Source organism: Zingiber officinale, chromosome 3B (assembly GCF_018446385.1).
Source record: "Zingiber officinale cultivar Zhangliang chromosome 3B, Zo_v1.1, whole genome shotgun sequence".
Classification (NCBI taxonomy): Eukaryota; Viridiplantae; Streptophyta; class Magnoliopsida; order Zingiberales; family Zingiberaceae; genus Zingiber; species Zingiber officinale.
Genome location: NC_055991.1, coordinates 14,207,577 through 14,226,004, shown reverse-complemented (window position 1 = coordinate 14,226,004; position 18,428 = coordinate 14,207,577). Strand labels below are relative to the sequence as shown.

The window sequence follows — 18,428 nt, the reverse complement described above, 5'->3', positions numbered from 1 at the left end:
GACAATCAAAGAAAATATTGACTTATGTAGGTAGACCATCTTATGGTATCCAATATAAACTTTTACTTCTACAAAGGCGTATCAACCCTAATTATTGTCTATTTTAGGAAAGATCGTAACTAATGATCGTAACCTAAGGGGGACCCACGACCTCTAATTACCCTCTTTTTGTACTACGTGGCGACGAATTAGATTTGATCCATTAAACTCTATGACGGCCTAGGGTTCCTCGCGGCATACAAGGTTGCACTTTCGTATCCGACTCTCAGTCTACAGGTCGAAGGGTCGGATTCTCCTTTCGGTTCATCCCTAAACCCTCGTGGGATACGAATCTTCTGCTTTTGGCATCGAGATTGTGTTAACGCAGCAGATAAAGGCCAGTCTAGTGCACAAAGCTCCCGTCATGCGGGGTCCCGGGGAAGGATCCATTGTACGCAGCCTTACCCTATTTTTTTGCAAGAGGTTGTTTCCAGGATTCGAACTCGTGACCTTTTGATCACATGGCAACAACTTTACCGTTGCGCCAAGGCTCCCCTTCGTGTAACGCAGTAGATCCGGACCACAAACCAATACATAATAGAAACAGGGTAAGAAAACATGCATAGATCAAAGAAATAGTATCTACATCACATGAAGGTTACTATCTAATCCTAGAATCCAGAAAATAACCCCATAAACAAGAGTTACAATCACCAAATATGATCAACAATCTCAAACAAACAGATTCAAATCCAGAAAAACAGAGAAGAGGAAGAAAAGCTTAGGATTGCTCATGAATCTCCCTCCTAGTTGCTCCCAATCTCTCCTTGATGCGTAAATAGATCCGGAGAGCTCAGAATAATTAGCAATATGCTTAAATGTCATCTTTCAAATGCTCCCCGTGGTCCTCATTTTATAGCCTATAAACATCTTATGGTAGACTGCACTTTGGAGATGGCTTGCTCCAATGTGGCAACCCATGCTTCAATAGTATCCACCTTTGTTGCCTTAGCCTTGCCATGTCAGCCTTGTGTGTTGTTCCTATAGTGCACGAGATTGAATTCCCAAGTCCTCAGCATCTAACACCATTGCTCTTAAGCATAATAGTTAGATGTTGAATGGCAAGAACCAAGCTATGATACACGAAATTAACTTTAGCATGACTCACCAATGCAACACTACAATTTATCCCATAAAGTTGCTAAGGATACATCGTTAGAAACCTACACAAGAGAAGCTAAGAGAGGTTGGTAAATAGAGTGTTTACTATTCTAGAGGATGATTTGCAAGTAAAAAGGGAAGTGAGATATTTATAGACATCATCCCCAAATAGATTGGTTGGGATCAATTTGATCCAACAGAGTATATTACATGCTAGAAAGATGCCATTAACTATCTAGATATTTTCATAATGAGAAGATTCTAGAGAAATATCTAGAATGATCTTAAGGTAGATTCTAGAAGAAATACCATGAACTAAGAGAGTGGGCCAAAGGATAGATCAAGATGCTCTCTTGGTTTAGACTAGTGGATGGCTAAACGAAGACCCACATTGTGTAAACAATACTCATTCCATGTACTTCAAGCTCAGTTGATGAGGAACTAATAAGTGTTCAATCAATTCCAACATGGAGGAGTGCATTATTTCAAGGGCAAGTTATTCATGCTTGAGATACCCAACCAGGTGGCCTTCCATCACAAGTATATGTTTAACATCAACACCTATAAAAGGGGATCATGGCCCACAAAGGAAGGTGGTTTCATAACATAAAGTGATGAGCGTTTAGTCAATTGGTCATAGAGGGTTTATTTCAGGGGCGAGTTAGTTATTTGTAGTTAGAATCCCTAGCCAAATGGCATCACTAGTTAGGCACTAACATTGGCACCCTTAAAAAGGGGGCCATGGGCTAAAAAGAAAGAGATCTCTCCTAGTCATCGCTTTTACTCCAAACCATTTATACGTGGCACTTGTTTATTGACTTCAATTAATCTTATCTTCTAAGGCATTAACCATATCATCGTAAACCAACCTAATTAACATCAAGTGAGAAACTCAGCCAAAATAAATCTAATATGATCAAGCTTTGCCTAATTTAATTGAACTTAAGCCAATTCAAGAAAATTCAACTCAACTTTAACCATAACCCAATTGACCTCCACTCACTTAGAGCTCCTTTAGCCCATCACCAAACAAGTGTGTGCTAGACCCATAGTCCCAACAAACTTGACTATCTATTGTGAATCTTACTATAATAAATTAGTGTTGTCTAGAGAAGTCTTGAGGAAGAGGAAGGGAGGATAAGAGATCAATCCATCATTCACCAGATTCACTAATTATGAAAGTTTCTAAGGCATCCACTAAAAGGAAGGGGACCAAGCTCAAGCCTTCCTACTTGATGAAGAAGCTATCTGATTCTAGAGTCACTAGTTTAAAATTTTCCCAAGATTAGATAGTGATACACAAAGAATTTGGGAGGCCATGACAAGAATGATGGGAAAAGATGTTCCTAGGGTTGATGAGGGTCTAAAGAATTTGTGGTTTTCAATTTCACTTGTGTATATAGCATTGGTCAAGTCCCTCCTACATCATTACAAATTTCTTTTGTGCTCTATATGCTTAATTTACTATCTATAAGGAAACTTAGTCACTTAATTGTCCAATAACGTTTAGATTGAATTTGTTTCTATTCAGAGTTACAAATTGAAAAGGTGATTTGTACATGGCATAAATCTTTAGGATTGCATTAGTTGATAGTGGCTTCACATTCATCTCCATCAGTGGCTAACTCTTTTCCTCTCTAAATACACAGATAATTCTTTGGATATTAACCTGTAGAATTTATAGAAGATAGTTACGAGTTTTTGAAGTCTGAAATTTTGAGTGAGAATTCTATCAATTTTGTAAATACTTTCAGTTTATATTCTCTAGTTGAATTACTAAACATAATTCTTTCTTCATCCATTTGAATGTTTAGGGTCCTAAACATATCCCATCAAAGTTTGATTTTGGTACTTTAGTAGCTTTATTTATTTGTGACTCAACCACTACATATGTAAAAACAAAAGGTTGTGAACAATTATGCAAAATATATAGTTATCGAGTCAATAATCAAGCTTTTAAGCACAGATTTTAAAACAAAATATATACAGATTGACTACCACTACGCAAGACAAAAATTGTAATGCATGGAAATTATTACTTTATTTGTTAAATATAACAATCAATTGGTCAAATTGATCAAATCTTAGAAAGTCCAAGAACTGAATAAATAAACAAAGATTTTTTTAATATTTTGAACTAGCAAAGGGGGAATCTTGGGAATTGAATTGAATATCCATGTACACAAGCATGTATATGTAAGATGATAATAAATTATATACACATCAATAAAGGGGAAAGGGAACTATCTAGAGAATGAATCCTAACAATTTTTGAAAAAATATTATTAAGTACGGGAAGCTTGAAACCATGAATCTATTGTTCTCTAACTAATCGACAAAAAATTATTGTGTGAGAATAATTTCAATTAGAAAATAAAGCATAAACACACGATGTGATTGGAACAAGTTAAATAATATCAAGAACAATGAATGTGCAGAAATCATAAAGATTCTATGATTTTTAGAGGGTAGAAATATAATAGCTGTGCGCAAATTTTGAGAAAAATAAACAAAACAACTAGCTTTAATATCTTAACAATTGTGTTGGGTGCAAGGTTGTCAATTGAAGGTCGTATCATGAATCATTTGGTAATTTTGCAAATAGTAACATAAGGTTCCGGTTAAAAATATATAACAACAACAACCAAGCTTTATCCCACTAGGTGGGGTCGGCTATATGGATCATTTTACGCCATTGAGCTCTATCTCCTGCTATATCATCATCTATACTTAAATAAATTTTATCTTATTTTATTATTGCTAACCAAATTTTTTTTATCTTCCTCTTCCACGTTTGATATGCGTGTTTGTCATAGTTTCACATCGTCTAACTGGAGCATAAACAATTGTCCGCAAATTTTGAGAAAAATAAACAAAACAATTAGCTTTAATATCTTAACAATTGTGTTGGGTGCAAGGTTGTCAATTGAAGGTCGTATCATGAATCATTTTGGTAATTTTGCAAATAGTAACATAAGGTTCAGATTAAAAATATATAACAACAACAACCAAGCTTTATCCCACTAGGTGGGTCAGTTATATGGATCATTTTACACCATTGAGCTCTATCTCCTGCTATATCATCATCTATACTTAAATAAATTTTATCTTGTTTTATTATTGCTAACCAAATTTTTTTTATCTTCCTCTTCCTCGTTTGATATGCGTGTTTATCATAGTTTCACATCGTCTAACTGAAGCATTTATTGGTCACTAAGTACATGCTCATACCATCTTAAAGGTGTCTCTCGGAGTTTTCCCTCAATAAATGCAACTCCGACTTTCTCTAATGCTCTCATTTATTATTATGTTCATTCTCGTATGTCCGCACATCCACCTTAACATCCTCATCTCTGCAACTCTCATCTTTTGCTCATGTACTCAAGTCATAGCCCAACATTCAGCTTCATATAATATAGCAGATCTAATTGTGGTTTTGTAAAATTTTCCTTTAAGTTTTAGAGGTACTTTACACATAAAACATCAGACGCCCTCCTCCATTTTAACCATCTTGCTTGTATTTCATGTAAAACATCTCTCACAATCCCTCCATCATTTTATAAAAATGATCCTAAATATCTAAAGCTCTCAGTTTCGGAGAACTCATAATCTCCTATTTTAATAATTATCTCATTATGTCTAATATTGCTAAACTTAAATTTCATATATTCTGTCTTTATTCTACTAAGCCTAAAATCTTTCCCTTCTAGTATTTACCACCAAGATTCTAGTTTAGCATTTACTCCTTCACGTGTTTCATCTACCAAAATAATATCATCTGCAAACAATATCCACCACGGTGTTATGTCTTGAATGTGTAAAGTTCGTCCATAATTAGTGAAAAAATATAAAGACTTAGAGTTGATCCTTGATGTAATCCTATCTTTATTGGAAATGTTTCAGTTAGTCCACCTGAAGTCTTTACTCTAGTCGTTCCATCCTCGTACATATCCTTTATTAGTTCAATATATGTTACGCTAACACCTCTCTTTTCTAGAATTCTCCATATAATTTCTGGGATTCTATCATAAGTGTTTTCTAAGTCAATGAATATCATGTATATATCTTATTTTCGCTCTCGACATTTTTTAATTAATTATCTAAGAAGATGTATATCTTCTATTGTCAACGTTCCAAGCATGAACCTAAATTGATTTTTGGTCACTGTGGTCTCTGTCCTTGATCTTTTTTCAATTATTTTTTCCTAAAGTTTTACGGTACAACTCATTATTTTAATACCCCTATAGTTTACACAATTTTATACATCTCCGTTGTTCTTATATAAGGGAACTAGAGTACTTATCTCTAACATTTTTTTCGTTTTTAATATCATGTTAAATAATTTTCTAAGTCATTCAATGTCTTATTTCCTTAGGCACTTTCATACCTCTATCAGAATATCATCTGGTCCAACGGCCTTTCCATTGTGCATCCTATTTAAAGCTTGTTCTACTTTGAAGTTTGAATTCTACAATAAAAATTTAAAGTTCTATGCTCATTTAATCTACTTAAATTACCTAAATACATTGATCACCTAAACGTTCTTTAAAAAGTTATGAAAATACCTATTCCACCGCTCTTTTATTTCTCCATCGTTTACTAATACCCTATTACATTCATCATTAATACATTTTATTTGGATAAGATCTCTTGTCTTCCTTTCTCTCACTTTAGCTATTCTATAAATATTCTTTTGTATCCAATTTTTGATATTATCATTCAAATGTTTTAGTCTTTGCTTCATTCGCTACTCTTTTAGCTTCTTTCTCGACTATTGTCTATTTTTTTAAATTTTCCGCATTCTTACAAATATATAATTCTTTATAAGCTATTCGTTTTTCCTTCACTTCCTCTTGTACTTTCTCATTCCACCACCAAGATTCTCATGTCCCTTTAACTCACCGAGTAGACTCTTAGCTACTATTTTCAACTTTAATAATATCTTATTCCATGTTATATTACAATCACCGTATATTTCACCTAATGCTTGTACTCCTACCTTCTCCTTAAATATATTTTGCTTTTCATTCTTTAACTTCCATCACTTAATTTTAGAAGTCGTATATATTTTCTTTCTATTGATATTATGTTTGAGGCGTATATCCAACACTACTAACCAATGTTAGATAGTTAAGCTTTCTCCAGGGATGACCTTATAACTTTTACAAATCTTTTTATCTTTCTTCCAAATCATAAGAAAGTTAATTTGCGATTTATTATTCTCACTTTTGAACGTGACTAAGTGTTCTTTTCTTTTTTAAAAAAATATATTAACTAATATAAGGTCATATGCTATCGCAAAATCTAATATAATTTTCCCTTCCTCATTTCTCATTCCAAACCGATAACCCTCATATACTCTCTCATATTCCTTATTTTAAACTTCGACATGCCCATTTAGATCACCTCATATTAAAATCATTTCATTTGGCGGAATATTTTGTAATATTTCATCTAAGTCGTCCCAAAACCTTAATTTGGTAGCTTCATCTAATCCTACTTGTGATACATATACACTAATTATATTTATAGTTTTTTTCGCTACTATTATCTTACGGACTATAATTATATTCCCTTTTCTAACTACTCCTACAACTTCATCCTTTAACGAACTATCTACAACAATACCCACTCTATTTCTTGCTTTACTCTTGCATGTGTACCGTAACTTAAAACCCGAGTTCTCTATTAGTTTTGTCTTCTCGTCTACTCACTTTATCTCTTGCACGTACAAAATATTAACTCTTCTCCTAATCATCGTATCTACTAACTCTATTGATTTACTAGTGAGGGTTCCTATGCTTCATGTTCCAAATCTTAGATTATTAATTTTTTTATCATATTTGTTCTTATCCAACCTATAGTGTGAGAACTCTTGTCTATTTAATACTGCACCAAGTTCTCATGGAGATGTAGCGGTCCTTGGACCCTGCAACATGAACTCTTGCATATTTAGCACTACACTTGAGTTCTGGAGATAGCGGTTTTTGCCGAAACGTTACAATCGGATCGTGTAATGCGTTCCTTCTAGGAACAACATATTATTAGCACAATAGTTTAATGGATTTGTAATAGTTTTAATACTGGCCGGTAACCTAACTCAACCCTCCTTTATCTGGGCTTGGGACCGACCATGACGGATTCAAGTTAAAAATATAAACAAGCAAATTAACACAGTAGTATGGCTACAAATATCAAAGACATTGTTTGATCAATATCCCTAAAATCCCTAAAAGACTAACATACCATAAAAATAAGAACTAAAAACAAAACTGATATCAAATGATCAAATAGAAGGCAGTGAATGGTAACATGTTAAGACATTACCAACAGGGCAAAGTCTGTGATCAATTTAAGTTCTGTACATCGATCAACATTCTAACTAATAATTGTTGGTAGCTAACCATTATGCCATAACAAGGTTACAGGTGTTCAATATCCTAACTAACTGATGCTCTGGAGCTTACAATTAAGCCATAACTTTTATTGGTTTCAAATTCCAGGTGTACAAAGTCATAATTGACCAAAAGAGAATAATGATGCAAATGTTACACTGTAAAACGACTCAAAATAATTGCATGCAGATTTTTTTTGTTACCCAAAATCAAGACCAAGAATTAGGACATTCAAATTGAAGACCTTTCCTAAAGAGATTATCATACTGGCATTGTTTAAATTGCCAATAGGACAGATCAAATAAAGCTAAGTACAGTATTATCCAGTGAGCATTTCAAATCCCACACGTGTAGATATTATCTGCAAATTCGTTTCACATGTACAAATCAAAACTCCCTGCTAGAAAAAGAATGTAATGCAAATACCGGATTCACCTTTCCCAGATATGACCTCATTTTCCATCCTCCATCTTAAGCCAATCTGATCAAAATAAACTATTACTTAAAAGAGTGTGAATGAGATAGTCACATAATTGATAGCTGATAAAGAAGAACCTGTGAATCTGGTAATCATTTTAGACATACCGATTCAAAAATCCTAATGTACATAAATGGAAACTGATAAAAATATATTATGAAATAGAAACTAAATATAGCATCAGTGTGTTGGACAAATGCATGAACAAAACTTGTATATATAATCAGTTCTTAGCAAACAAAGTTTCTCCATCATCAATATGTATTATATCAACCCCAACAATCATACCACACCAACACAACTTAATATGTTGACTATGAAAATACTTGAATCTTCACATCCCTTGCCTCCATTTGGTGAGGTGATGAGAGGGACTTCTGGGCAGTTTGTTCCACCTAATCAGTTCTTAATTAGTGTGCAAGCTGCAAAATGTATCCAGATTTTCCTAATTCATGTATCACAGATATTTACTATAAAGTTGGTGTCCAATGCAATCTATAGCAAGCTAGAGATTAGTGTGTTTCCAACACAGGTATGACTCAAAATGATATATGTTTGGGTCAAATTTTAGGGATCTAATTGTAAATACCATATAATACTAGGGACCTAGTTATAATTTTACATTGATGAACAGAATGCATAGATAGAACCTTAATAATTTCGCCATAGCATGGTATTAGAGCCACTGGATATCTATTTCAGTACCAACCTTCAAGCATCACCAGCATTGATCTTTTCACCAGCCAACAACTTTCCTCCAGGGTACTGAGGCCTCATGAACTCATGCAGCATCCTTCTGCTCACTTGCAAAGATTCTTCTTCATCAATCTCAAGCTTGAATGAGATTGCTTCAATATCCAGCATCGCCCTTCCTTACAGAGCATTGACAACCCACTTCATCAACAGTGGTAGCCAACCTGTTGCTCCTTTTGCAAGCAGTAATCAACATCATCTAGGATGTTATCCAGTCGTACAATTGAGAGCAAGCCACCTTTCTTTTATGATGCATGACATGTGAACCATTGAGAAGTCCACCAATCACGCCCAAACTGATTCCCACATCTCCGAGTCAGATCCAGTACATGAGGACCTCCAACAATAGGCTACCATGATTAATTAACTTGAGGAACCTCTGAATATATCTCTAATCATCCACTAATTCTCTAGTTTTAGACCAATCCATTAACTGCCAATATCATGCTTGTCAATGGTTTTTCCATAGTGGGAAAAAGAGGCATTGGGATACCAATATCATGCTTGTTCTTTCATAATTGAGAAGTTATTGAACATCATTTTTGTTATTTCATCCTTATCACTTTATCTTTATGCATTATATTTCCGTTTGAAATTGTTATCACTTACTTCATATTATTCCATAAGATTTACTAGTAATTTTGTTTCTAATTACAAAAAAGCATAAGTTTCAAGGTATGTATCATCATCTACACACATCTATCTCTACTTGTAGTTGAACCTTCTAAGATTCCTCTACAAATTCTTAATTAGAATTTCATCTCCTTTTGGTGGTGAGCTCATTGACTCATTGGTGGCTCGACACGACTAGATGATAGCTAGGCAACTTCAATAACAACTCCTTGATTAGTTAACATAACCCGTCAAATGGTCAAGGCAGCCTGCCAGTAATCATCAACAGTACGCAACAATTTTATCAGATGTGATAGTAAAGTTGAAATGTTGAGTTGGACTCTCCCTTTTTAAAAGGATATTGCTCTTCCTAGGTATTTACAATTATTAATAATCGTATCCTAAATTGCAAATACTTTTATCCCAAAATAGGAACAAATTTTAAGATCCGATGAAAATTCAATGCCTTGGTACCAAATTCAAGAAAGAAAATAATTATTTGAGTGAGGAGTGTTGGGTTGTTTTTATAGGGATTGAGAGACACCTTCAAGAGACATAACCAAAGTTTGTGTCCAATGATTTTAAATTCAAAATTTGAATGAAAAAGAGATCCCTATCCATTTGTGAATACAAGGTGTTGTGCCCCTTGCTTTGTCTAGACGTCAAACACACCAAGGGGTGTATCCCCTTGGTGCTATATTCAAATGGGCCAGCAGGCGAGAAGCAATAAAAGACTTTAAAGGCACATGTTAAGTCTACCCAGATTCCATCCCAAGAATGGCCTTAATGGTTTTTATGTTGGCCCAATTTCCAAACCCATGGAAGATCTTCCAACCTTGATTTCCTTGATTTTAAGCCTTCGACTGATCCATGTGGAATTTACATTTCTTGCACAGTAGATGGCCCTCAGAACTTTGTGAGGTGGACAAGTACATTCTATTTTTCCCTCTTTCCTTGTCATATGCAAGTTTGCTTTCACACGCATTCAAGTTAACATTTACACACGTTTGTCAACAATGCTCACATACGAGCTTTTTCCTTCATTCAATCATAAATTGATCCAGATCTAACTTGAACTAATCACAGTTACCTTGATCACTCGAGTAGCTCATCTTTACTCATTAATTTCTCATTCACTCAGGAAATTAATTTTACAACAATCTCCTCACAAACAGATCATACATGTTGCTACTCGATAAAAACTCATTTTCTACTGAATTTATAGTCGTCATAATTTCTGAATCCTTATAATCTATAAAACAAGATGACTTGTTTACTTATCTTAAGAGTCTCAAATGCAAGTTTTGTCAAATTCGGAAACAATTTTGATCTATATTTTCTAACATTGTTTATAAATATCCTTTAGCTCGATTCTTTTAGTTCATTTTGATAGATAAAATTCTTTTTAAGTCAATATATCAACTCAATTGGTACACCTTTCAATATGTTAAGGAAATTGGGTACACCTTTTAAAATGTTAAGGAACAATATGATATAATTATCCAATTCCTTCTAAAATCCAATATCCCTAGAACCTTCCAATCCTTTATCTTTATTTAGGGCATTTTTCATTCGTCATCCTGTCCTCATTCACCAGCAGGCCTCAAAATTTTAAACCTTCACGAATATCTTACATATAGAAGTATAGAACAATTGTGCACCCATAACTAAGCAGTGTTGTAATAAAGTTGATCAAATTGATATGCATATTTCATTTGTAAAGGGCATTTGTCAAAACATAGATTATATAAATCTTGTTAAAAAAATGTTAAATATTGCACTGATGTCATTATCAAACTTTTTTTTTTACTCCTGAAGTTTTACATGAGAATAAAAATAAAAAAGTTGTAAATAAATGTCAATCCATCAAATTAGTGACACTCAAGTCATTTTTTTCTACTTTTTCTCGCTTGATGTGCATATTTGTCATAGTTTCACATCGCCGGAGTATTTATTAGTCGTCGAAATACATGTTTGTATCATCTTAAACATGTCTTTGGATATTTTCCTCAATAGATACAATCCCAAATTTTTTCCTAATTTTTCATTTCTTATCCATTCCATCCTCATATGTCCACACATATATCTTAACACCCTCATCTCTGCAACTCTCATTTTCTGCTCATGTGTTTGAGTGATAGTCAAACATTCAACTCCATATAACATAGGAGGTCTAGCTATCATTTTGTAAAACTTCCCTTTAAGTTTTAAAAGTACTTTACGATCACATAAAACACCCAACGCTCTCCACGATTTTAACCATCCTACTTATATTCTATGTAAGACATCTCTCTCGATCCTTTCATCTTTTTGCAAAAAAGATCCTAATGCCTAAAGCTCTCAATTACAAACAATTCGGCATCTCCTATATTAATAATTATCTTATTATGTCTACCAATATTAAACTAAATTCCATATATTTTATTTTTACTCCACTCAGCCTAAAACATTTTACTTCAAGTTTAGAATTTACTTTTTCATGTGTCTCATATAACAAAATAATATCATAAACAATATGCATCATGGTACCATATGGATGTGTCTATTAAGTTTGTCCATGATTAGTGTAAAAAAATAGGAACTTGAATTAATTCTTGATGTAATCCTATCTTTATGGAAAGTGATTCAGTTAATCTGTGTCTTCGCTCTTGTCATTACATCCTCATACATATCCTTAATTAGTTTAATATATGTTACACTAGCACCTCTCTTTTTTAGAAGTCTCCGTATAATTTCTCTTGAACTCTATTATAAACAGTGTTTGAAGTGTCGAGACACGCCACTCGAAACCGTCGAAATTTACCGTTCTGGTGCGGAAGTAAAACCAGCACCACATGCGAATAAATTTCACATGCACCATCTGCGCGCAATTGATAATAGCGGGACTCCTCTGTGCCACCAGAAGCGTCTTGGGACGCTTCTGGGAAAGCGCCGCCGAAAGTGTCCCGCGATGTTTCCGTCGCCGCCAAAAGCATCCTGGAAGCCTCCATTGACACTGGAAGCATCCCGCGACGCCTCTAATGGCGCCGGAAGCATTGCGAGACTCTTCTGGCACCGGCTCGCACCGGTCACGCCCTACTATTATCGAAAAAAATAAAGATTTAATTAATTTAAACAATTCTCAACTGAGATGTGATATTTCGAATAGGCTTTCATAAACCCTAATTAAATTATCCCTATAAAATATATAAAAATATATTAAAAATTAAAAAATATTAATTGATATTATAAAAATTCTTTTTTTACTGTTTGAAATTTTATTTACAAATTCTAAAAAATTATTTTAAAAATCTAATAAATCATATTTATATTCTCATAATTTTTTATTATTATTTTATTATTTCTACTGTTCAATTAATATTTTAATATTTTTTAACTATTTTAAATATATATTATTTAAACTAATAATTAATTAAATGAATAGACAATTAATTTATATAATTATGATGTATCAATTATAATTTGAGTTATCTTTAAAGAAAACTCTATTTAATTATTTTTTCTAACATATTAAGTTGTTCAAATAATATACAACTTATTTTTAATTATACATCATAAACATATTTATCTAATAATTACTATATATGAATAAAAACATACCGAAAATATATCAGCACAGCATGATACAATACCGAAACCGTATCGTTCCGGTCTGAGACTGAAACCTCGACACAGGTCGATATTTTAAACCATGATTATATGTTTTTTCTAGGTCAACGAATATTATGTGCAGATTTTATTTTTATCTCATACTTTTCAATTAGTTATTTAAGAAGACGTATAACTTTTATTGTCGACCTTCCGGCATAAATTCAAATTGATTTTCAATCACCATGGTCTCCTTAATCTTTTTTCTATTACTCTTTCCCCAAGTTTAATTGTACGACTCATTATTTTAATATCCCCATAGTTTCCACAATTTTTTATGTCTCCTTTATTCTTATATAAGAGAACTGAAATATTTACCCTCCATTGATAAGATTTTTTTTTGTTTTCAATATCAAATTAAATAACTTTGTAAGTCATTCATGTTTCCCTAGACACTTCCGGAAGATCATTTGATCCAACTACTTTTCCATTTTGCATCTCATTTAAATATTTGTCCTATTTTTGAAATTTGAATTCTACGATAAAAATTTAAATCTTTATACTATATACTTAAATTATCCAAATTAAGTTTGTCACGTAAACTTTCATTATAAGTTGATGAAAATATCTCTTTCACCGCTCTATTATTTGCTCATTATTTACTAGGACCTTATTACATTCATCTTTAATACATTTTATTTGTGGATAAGATCTCTTATCTTCCTCTCTCGCTTTAGCTATTATGTAAATGTCTTTTTTCCCTTCTTTTGTATCTAATTTTCGATATAAGCATTCAAAAGTTTTATTTTTTACTTCATTCACTCCTTTCTTAGCCTCTTTCTGGCTACTATATATTTTTTTAAATTTTTCTCGTTCTTACAAGTATATAATATCTTATAAGTTGTTCGTTTTTCTTTCACTTTTTCCTATACTTTTTGGCTACAAAAAGATTTTTTACTTGGTAGTGTGCATCCCTTAAACTCACCGAGTATATTCTTAACTATTATTTTCAACTTTGATATCATCGAATCGTCATATATTTCTCCTACTACTTATACTCCTGCCCTCTCCTTGAATATGTTTCGTTTCCCATCTGTTAACTCCCACCACTTAATTCTACGAGTCGTGCATATTTTTTTTCTATTGATACTATACTTGAGACGTATATCCAACATTACTAACCCATAAGAAAGTCAATTTATAATTTATTATTTTCACTTTTGAATGTAACAAGTGTTTTTCTTTTTTCTTAAAAACGTATTTGTTAGCGTAAGATCATACGCTATCCTAAAATCTAATATAATTTTCCCTTCATTTGTTGCTTCAAACTCATATGTACCCTCCCATATTATTAATTTTCACTCCAACATGTCCATTTGGATATCCTCCTATTAAAATCATTTTGTTGATGGACATCTAGGTTGTCTCAAAACCTAAATTTGGTGTCTTCATCTAATCCTACTTGAGGTGCATATATATTAATTACGTTAATAGTTTTTTCACCGTTACTATCTTGAAAGTTATAATTATATTCCCTGATTAACACTCCTACAATAATGAACTATCTACAGCAATACTTATTTCATTTTTTGTTTTATTCCTTCCTATGTGCCATAACTTAAAACTCTTGTTCTCTACCATCATTGTCTTCTCTCCTACCAATTTTATCTTTTGTAAAATTAAATACTAATTGTTCTCTTACTTATCATATCTACTCCCTTGATTTACTAGTGAGCATTCATATATTTCATGTTCCAAATTATAGGACATTAATTTTCCTATTATATTTATTCTTATCCAACTTATGATATGAGCACTCTAACATATTTAACACGACATTCAAGTTCTCATGTAGTCCTTGCTAAAACGTTATGGTCAGACTTTGCAATGCGAACTCTTACATATTTAGCATTACACCCAAGTTCTCATGGAAATATAGCAATCTTTGCTAAGACATTACAGTCGGACCTGCAACGCGTTACTTCTGAAAAACCTAACATTAACACAATAGTTTGATTGATTCATTCATTGAATATTTGCATGAATTCAACGTTAGCTAGGAATCCAACGCAACACTCACCCTTTTTCATCTAGACTTGGGATCGATCATGGCGAGCTTGCACTTTAATTTATAAGCAAATGTATAAAATTATTTTCAATGATTTCTATAGAATTTCATAGACCTTTAAGACACTATCCAACATAAGCTTTAAATGCACATAAATCAAAACTTTGAACGGGACTAAAATTTTTATAAATAAAAAAATCCAAACAATATCTTTATCCCACTATTAATGGCCTTATGTTCTTTAAGTCAGATTTTTTTTACTCTGTATCAACATAAATCGATTGCTGGACAAAATTAATATAATAAGTGAATATTTTTCATGGGATGAGTGTTAACATGCTTACGATTGATTGGCACCTTTTTAGAATTTACCACTATCAAATTTGTAAACATAAACTATGAGTGGAAATTTGCCAAGTTAACATGATTAGGAGTTGATTTTATAGCCTAATTTTGAACCTAATATTGTAAATAATAATAGCATAATCATGCTACAAGAGAAATATTTTATAAGCATTGACTGTAAAAATTCAACCATTACCTACTCATAACATTTTTTAGTTAGATTATGCAAAATTAAAGTGTGAGAGATCAAAAAAACAAAATCTTAGGTCAGAAGATACTCAAATATCTAATTTTCATCAAAGAGTTATTCTACAAGTCAATTCATAACTAACCTTATGAGCCATTCTATTTGTTTTTCACCATGCAAACTGATTTCCAAATTGCAGAGTCAAAACCTCAAGTTTATGCAAAATTAAAGTGTGAGGGCCCCTTAATGCTACCTAAAGCAAGAAGGAATTCACATATTTAATTTTTGTTAAGAAACCATGTGATAAGCTAATTTTTGGTCAAATTCAAATACAACAACAACAATCAAGCATTATCCCACTAGGTGAGGTCGGCTACATAAATCTTTCTACATCATTAAGCTCTATCCCCTATTATATCATCATTTATATTTAAATAAATTTTATCTTATTTTATTGTTGCTAACCAAGTCTTCTTTGGTCTTCCTCTTCTTAGTTTAATGTGCACATTTATCATTTTTTCACATCGCATAATTAGAGCATCTATTGGTTGTCTACATATACGTCTATATCATCTTAAACGTATCTCCAAGTTTTCCTCAATAGGTGCAATCCCGACTTTCTCTCTACTATTTTCCTTTCTTATCTTGTCTATCCTTGTATGTCCGCACATCCATTCTCATCTCTGCAACTCTCATCTTCAACTCATGTGCTCGAGTCATAGTCCTCCATATAACATGGAAGATCTAACTGTCATTTTATAAAACGTTCTTTTTAGACTTAGAAATATTTTACGATCACAAAAAACATCATATGCTCTCTTTAAGGAAGGCAATGGGTCGGATTTAGATTGGATTCTACCACCAAGATTCTTTACTTAGTGGTACACGACCCGTTGACTCACAGAGTACACTCTACTATTTTCAACTTTAATGTCATCTTATCCGATGTCTTATTCAAGTCATCGTGTATTTCTCGTAATACATGTTCTCCTACCCTCTCCTTAAATATGTTTTGTTTTTCATCCTTAACTTCCACTCTTTAATTTTAGGAGTCATGCACATTTGTCTTTTATTGATACTATACTTGAGACATATATCCAATACTATTAACCTATGTTGAGTAGTTAAGTTTTCTCGAGAGACAATCTTACACTTTTTACAGATGTTTCTATCATTCTTCCTAACAACAAAAAAAGTCAATTTATGACTTATTATTCTCACTTTTAAACATGACCAAGCGTTCTCTTTTCTTAAAAAACGTATTTGCTAGTATAAAATTATAGCTTGTCGCAAAATTCAATATACTTTTTCATTCTTCATTTCTTGTTCCAAACTCATAATCATCATGCACCTTATTATACTCTTCATTTTTCCTATTAAAATCATTTCGGTTGGTGGAATGTTTGTAATACCTTATCTAAGTAGATTTGGTGTTTTTATATAATCCTACTTGAGGTGTATATATGCTAATTACATTAATAGTTTCTTTTACCACCACTATCTTGATAGTTATAATCCTATCTCCCTTTCTAATTACTTCTAATATTTTATCCTTTAGTGAATTATTTATAATAATATCTACTCCATTTCTTGTTTTACTTCTTGTGTATCATAATTTAAAATCCGAATGATATGATTTTGAGATTATCTTAAATGGAAACGAGCTAAAAAACATAACAATATTATTTTAATTCATCTCAATCTATGTTGTATGCTAAAGAGTGCCAAGTATTGGCATGAAAAGATATCCAGCGACATTGACACAACAGTTTGGATAATGTATTAGAGTGATTTGTTTCAACCATTTCGTTCAGCACGATATGAAATTTCAAACCATGGAACAAACCAAGTTAATGAAATTGATATATATATATATATTTCTCATTAACAATCAATGTCATTAGTTTATCATTAGAATGAGTATTTACATTTTATATTAAGCAATATTCCCTGTTTTCGTATTTGTTATATATATAAAAATATATGTGCAAATGCACATAAAATGAAAATTTCTTGATATATGGCACAGATATTAAGCATACAAAAAGTCTGACAAACAAAAAGAAGACTGCAGTTATGGCATGTAAATCAATCAACGAATCTTATTGTCCTTCGCTAGTTACCATGTACCTTGCCTTCCTTGAAGTGAGACATATCAGCAATGCAATATCTTCTACAATTAAGGGGTCAAATGAGGAAGATACCTTCATTTCTGATAATTAATCAGACACATATGCATTGCTGAGTTGGGAAAAAAATCGCTTTCAGATGTTCAAATATAAGGAGAATAGACTAAAGTGCAAATTGATAGATATGACAAACTCACAGTGCCAGTAAATAGGACAAAAGGCATCAAATTTTGATGCATATCAGAAAGGATACTCTTTGAAAAGTTTATCATAATATCTTTTCACCAGCCTCTTCTCCCACGTTGATTCCATGTCATCATCTTCAGAAATTATGAACCTTTAAAAATGAAACACATATCTTCAGCTTCTAAAATAAGAGAATGCCAATTATATAGAAATAAGATAATGAAATTAACAAACACAAACTCTTAATGAAATTACAAAAATGTCAAACACAACCTTAAGGAGCAAGGCTGTGAACGCAAGCTGCTTAATATGCAAGCATTTCTACATGAATATCACCTCCCTATGATATGCAAGAACTTTAGTTTCACAAAGTGGTTTATTTGACTGCATATGCAACCATAAATTCAATGTTTAACTGTATCACATGTTTGCACGTCATTAACATCATTGGAATCAAGTGTGCCCCAATTACTGAGGATTGACTACATGAATTTTATCCTCCGTTATTTTAATGCAAAACTATATCACTAGTGATATTTAAATTAAT

The 18,428-nt window shown here is 32.4% G+C and overlaps 1 protein-coding gene across 5 annotated transcripts in view; it reads right to left on the bottom strand.

The window, feature by feature from the left end:
• The window catches only part of LOC122055955 (protein FRA10AC1-like), a 49,209-nt gene extending 31,177 nt beyond the window's left edge, over positions 1–18,032 (bottom strand). For 2 of the 5 annotated variants that reach the window (XR_006132954.1, XM_042617665.1), the window contains exons 1-3: positions 17,949–18,028; positions 17,697–17,736; positions 7,962–8,016 (exon numbers count right to left, since the gene is read on the bottom strand). Coding sequence is in view for 4 of the 5 variants with exons in the window: in XM_042617665.1 (XP_042473599.1) it covers positions 7,962–8,016; positions 17,697–17,736; positions 17,949–18,007 (154 nt within the window). In the remaining variant the exon portion in view is untranslated. Of the gene's footprint in view, positions 1–7,961; positions 8,017–17,696; positions 17,808–17,892 lie in introns of all 5 variants that reach the window. The other 3 variants (XM_042617663.1, XM_042617661.1, XM_042617662.1) reach the window with 3 other exon arrangements.
• Between the last annotated feature and the right edge of the window lie 396 nt (positions 18,033–18,428).